Source organism: Benincasa hispida, chromosome 12, assembly GCF_027475165.1.
Source record: "Benincasa hispida cultivar pf3 chromosome 12, pf3_genome.v1.1, whole genome shotgun sequence".
In the NCBI taxonomy this organism is placed as follows: Eukaryota; Viridiplantae; Streptophyta; class Magnoliopsida; order Cucurbitales; family Cucurbitaceae; genus Benincasa; species Benincasa hispida.
In genome coordinates this window covers 48,374,964-48,379,887 of record NC_143489.1, presented here as the reverse complement: position 1 = coordinate 48,379,887, position 4,924 = coordinate 48,374,964, and the positions used below count along the sequence as shown (strand labels likewise).

Here is a 4,924-nt window from a genome sequence, read left to right as displayed (position 1 = left end):
TTTTGAACATAGGGGTATCGATAAGGTCACACATTAATGGGCAATTCGCCTTCCTTCAATTGGATTCGATGGTTTGTCTTGCGCTGGGGTGGTAGTCCAGTGGGTTGTCTAAACACATCCTCATATTTTGTAAGCAATTTGTCGATGTCGACTGGAATCGGGTTTGGGGGCACAAAATCAATCTCAACCGATTTCTTTAACGTAGTGAGGGCTCTCATTTCTACCAAGAAGCCTTGGTTATGGGTTCTGCCACTGTTTTGATAACCCTTTTGATAGAAACTTTTTTCTCAGTGAGAATCACGCGATTCTTTCCCTTCCCAAACTTTATTGTCAACACCTTCTAGTCAATTTCAGTAGTTCCTGATGTTATGAGCCAGTTCATGCCCAAGATAACATTAATGCTGCCCAATTCCAAGGGCAATAAATCTTTCGCCACAGTAATTCTCGATAAATATCAATGCCTTTACAAATTCCTCATCTTTTCACGACATTCCTGATCCCCATAATGAGTTGATTCATGCACCGACAGTTTGTGCTTCTCCATCGTACCCAATGAGATGAAGTTGGTGGCACCACAATCTACCAAGACAACCACCTCTCCATCACCCATCTTTCCTCATAGTTTCAAGGTCCATGGAGTTGAGATGCCCACTACCATATTTAACGATAGTTTGACCACTTCACCTACTTCAATTGTCTCATTTTCAACAGCTTCCCCTTCCCACTCCATCTCTTCAGTCTTCTCGTCTTCACGAACCACCATAACTCTCAATTCCTTGCTTTTACAACAGTGACCGACACTATCCTTTTCCTCACACCGAAAATAGAGGCCTTCCTCTCTTCTTGATTGCAGTTCGGCATTAGTGAGGCGCTTGTAAGTGACCTTCATGGGGGTTTGTGTCAATCCTTTCAATGTGACTGTTAAGGTGGCGCTAGCATCAATAAAGCATGGGAAGGTTTTCCCCAAATTTGAAATTGGCACATTGGGCTTGCTACCTTTGAGGGATATTTCTCCTCATGCCCATCTTTTTTTAGGCCATTAAGTTGCGGTCTTCCACCAATTTGGTCACCTTCGTCAGTTGATCTAGGTCGAAAGGCTTAAAACATAGTACTTCCACACAGTTTATCTAGTCTAACCCATTAACAAACATGCTTTCCAAATCTTGTCTGACAGATGAGGTAAGGACACCAATAATCTTTCAAATTTATGCCAAAAATATGTTAATGATCCTCTTGCCATACGACTAAAAATCAAACACACAATTGCCTTCGTACAATGGCTAGAAAAGTGCCAACAGTCGTCATTAGAGGTCACCCCAGTCATAAAATAGATCTCTTTTACCCATCAATACCAATCTATAGCTTCTCTTTCGAAACTGAAGATGGGCACTGTCATCTTTCCATCATCGGTTAAATCATGCATCTCAAAATATCATTCTACACTGAATAACAACAAATTCGGATTCTCAACTGAGAATACCAACATTCCATTTTCTTGAATTTGGATCGCTCCCTTCTCGACAGAGTTGTGTCACGCTCACGCTCATCGAGCCTTCTTTCCTTTCTGACACCTTTCTTTTGGTTGGTGGTTCCCTTTCCTGTGTTTCTCTTCATCTCTTTCCTTCGTGATCAGCTTCGAGATTACTCAGCATAAGCAGACAAGGTCACGATCGTCTTTTGATTGTCCTCTATTACTTGTCATTGATCTTCTATTCTCAGGGTTATTTGTTCCATATTCTTCGTCATATTCAACAATGACTTCTCCAAGGCTGGTATCTTTTGTAACTATTGCCTTCACGGTTCCTATTTTTGAGTGCTAAAATTCCCAAAATGACCACTCTATACCATTTGTAAGGATACTACTCAAGGGGTTTATAATATTGATCCAAATATGATAAGACAGGCCTTCTCCACTAGTTCAAGAGGGTGGATGTTTCTCCAGTCTAGAACTTACTGCTCTAACTAAACAAAAGCTATCCCCCTTACACCCAACATCCCATTATAAATACAAAATATAAAAAGCAGTTAATTTCCATTTTTTTTACCCTTTCTAACAAAAGTCTTCACTATTGGGAGTTTCATAATGCACCTAACAAGATCAAATTGAAACTCAAAAAAAACCAGCACCATAGCAATAAAGGTTTAAATTCTAATGTGCATGTGTTCAGAAATGCAACGCAGTATATACATGCCAATTATCAAGGCATTTACCTTGCACAATTCTTTCTAGACGACCAGCCTGCATATTCTTTTAATCAATTGGAAATAGCAAAAGCTTAGATAGATGACCATGGAGTTCCAGCAGAAGAATCCTCTTCGGTCACAAACTCCACCATATTGGTACTGACCGCTGTCTTTATAATATGACAAAGAGAAAAGTTTCAAACATTGTGAATATGAAATTCAGTTCATACAAACATAAACTCGACGCACACAATGGATACTACTAGTGACACTTTGGTGGGTTGCAATCCATTGAGAAAGCATTCTTTCTCAAACAATCAATTTTTGCTGGTAAGATTTATTCCGCTAGGAATAGGAGTGAAACTAAGAGATTCACTGTTAAGAATCAAACAATCCATTTTTATAGCATAAATTCCAATCCGAGTCCCCTGAAGCAATCAAGCCACCTCCATCCGTGCTAATGGATTCCGCACAAGAACAAGGTACTTGATGAGACCACATTTCTTTACATTTGTCATATTCATCGGCTTCCTCATCAACTAATAATCCAGGAGAACAAAAACAGTTAGAAACTATAGGATCAGCCTCGCAATCATTATGTTCCAAAGGAGTCTTAAGGATATCTGACAAGCAATTGCGGCAAGAATCAACATTCTCTTCTTCATCTGACAAGCATCGACAAGTATCGAACTCATCCATCTCGTAGATCCGGCTCATTAACCCTTCCCTCCACGATACTCTCATCTTGGATTTGAACAAATCCTCACATGAAGAATTGCTATTACTAAAAGCCTGATCCTCAAGAATCTTTTGAAATTGATGAAGATCCATGGAATTGGGTATTGTGGCCAGACAATCAAATTGGAAACTTAAATCTGTTATACTCGTTATTGCATTCGGGCTATCTCGAGGTAGATTTGCTCGTGAGAACAACTCAGATGCTGAATTCTGATCACATTTCCCACAACTGTCAGCAGTTAACCACGGAGGGAAAACTTTTTGAGCCAAACTTGAGTCTGAATGTGGTGTCCGGATAACATTATCGCTACTTAAAGAGTCAATTGAGAATGGAGAATTCTCCCCATTGACTTGATACCTCTGTTGTCCTCTTCCCTCCTTTAAAATGACATCCAAGCAATTAGGAGCACATGAGGAAGAGGTTTCCTCAAAGGATAATGGCTCCAAGAAACCTTGAAACTCTGGAGGACTGGATATGTAGGGAGAAAGAGCATCAATAGATGATGGCGAAGGAACAGAATGAAGTGCAATTGATTCAGCGAGATTCTTAGACTGAGGTGAAGCATTTGCAGACTTCTGTTTGTGATCCTCATCCTCCTCATTGCAGGGGGATAAAAGCCAGTTCATAGAAGCTTCAATGGGTGAAGGGACCTTTAAAACGACAGAATTGGAAGTGTCCCTTGTGATGTTTCCATCTTCTTCAAAAATCTGAATAGGCTTGACTTTAGAAATGGACGCAGTATTGTCTCCAACAATAAGAAGCCCTCTCGGTCTGCACTTTCTCTTGTCAGAGACCCCGGAAACGACATAGCCAGCACCATAGCAAATAGGAGTAACTGTAGGCATAATTGCTGAACCACACTGTAATTCTGGTGATACAGAGGCTTGAACAGGAGGCGTTTTGCTCTGATCTATGTTTGAATTCTCCAAGGCAGCAACCTTATCAACTGTTGGATCCAAACCAGAAGAGCCATATTCCATTTTACGCATGGGAGTGAAATTGAAATCACTGGGAACTAAATTAAGATCAGAAGGTTCACATTTACCATCATCAACCATCCTCACTACACCATGTGTCCCATTCTTCTCCAATTCCTCACCACCAGATGCCAGCATTTTAGATTTGTGGGTACCTAAAGAACAGGGTTTCTTCCCGGATGGCCATCTATACAAACAGGGGGAGTTTTTCTTCAATGGGTCCAACTTAGTGGAGGAAGGTTTTGCAGCCCTGGAGTAGTGTTTAACAGCCCGTTTGGGAGCATTCTCCTTGAGCGGCTTAGATCTGAGAGGCTTAATAGGGCGAAGATTGGAGGTAGATTTTGGGATTTTGGAAGATGGTTTAAACTTATTAGCAGGGGGGGTTTTAGAAGAAGCAGTGGAATGAGATAGAAAGAACCTGAGACAGCCTCTGGGGGCTTCGGTGGAGGTGGAGGTGGAGGAAGCGTCACTGGCGATGCTGGAGCTGTTGCAGGCGGTGGAAAAGGAAATGCCATTGAGAACATTGAAGGGGCTGCGAGAACCCTGCTGCTGCTGCTGCTTCAGCTTCGGCTTGTTGTTAGTGGCGTGGATTTGAGAGGAAGAAGAAGAAGAAGAAGGTGTGTGGATTGTGGTGGATGGAAATGCAGGGCTCATTGTGAAAGAAGTTTAGAAAGGAAATGTAGAGTGTGGAGGATGAGAATCCAGATCAAGATGCATATTTTGAAATCAATGGGTGGGAACTTCGAAGGAACAAGGAGAGACCGACTGAGATTCACGTTGAGCTTTGGGAATTTTCTGTTTGCTCCTTTCTTCCATTCAAATTTCAAATATTTACCTCATTTTGTTCTCTATTTGCTCGCCTACCCCTCCACACTCTTTCTTTTTCATTCTTCTTCTTTTAATTATAAATTAGAATTTATAATTTAACATCGGTTTGGATTGCCTAGAGATAAAAAAGTGTTTTTTTAAAAAAAAATTATATATTTTTATTTAAACTCTTTGATTAAAAAAAGAAGTTTAAAAT

At 40.7% G+C, this 4,924-nt stretch overlaps 1 protein-coding gene across 1 annotated transcript; it reads right to left on the bottom strand.

The window, feature by feature from the left end:
• Nucleotides 1-2,313: 2,313 nt before the first annotated feature.
• Nucleotides 2,314-4,715, bottom strand: LOC120092781 (GPI-anchored adhesin-like protein). The gene has a single exon (XM_039050982.2). It carries the CDS (start codon nt 4,552-4,554, stop codon nt 2,563-2,565), a length of 1,992 nt encoding a protein of 663 aa, XP_038906910.1. The 5' UTR covers nt 4,555-4,715; the 3' UTR covers nt 2,314-2,562.
• Between the last annotated feature and the right edge of the window lie 209 nt (nt 4,716-4,924).

Excerpts from the sequence above, each read along its gene's own strand:
- LOC120092781 (XM_039050982.2), bottom strand. The coding sequence starts at position 4,554 with ATGAGCCCTGCATTTCCATCCACCACAATCCACACACCTTCTTCTTCT.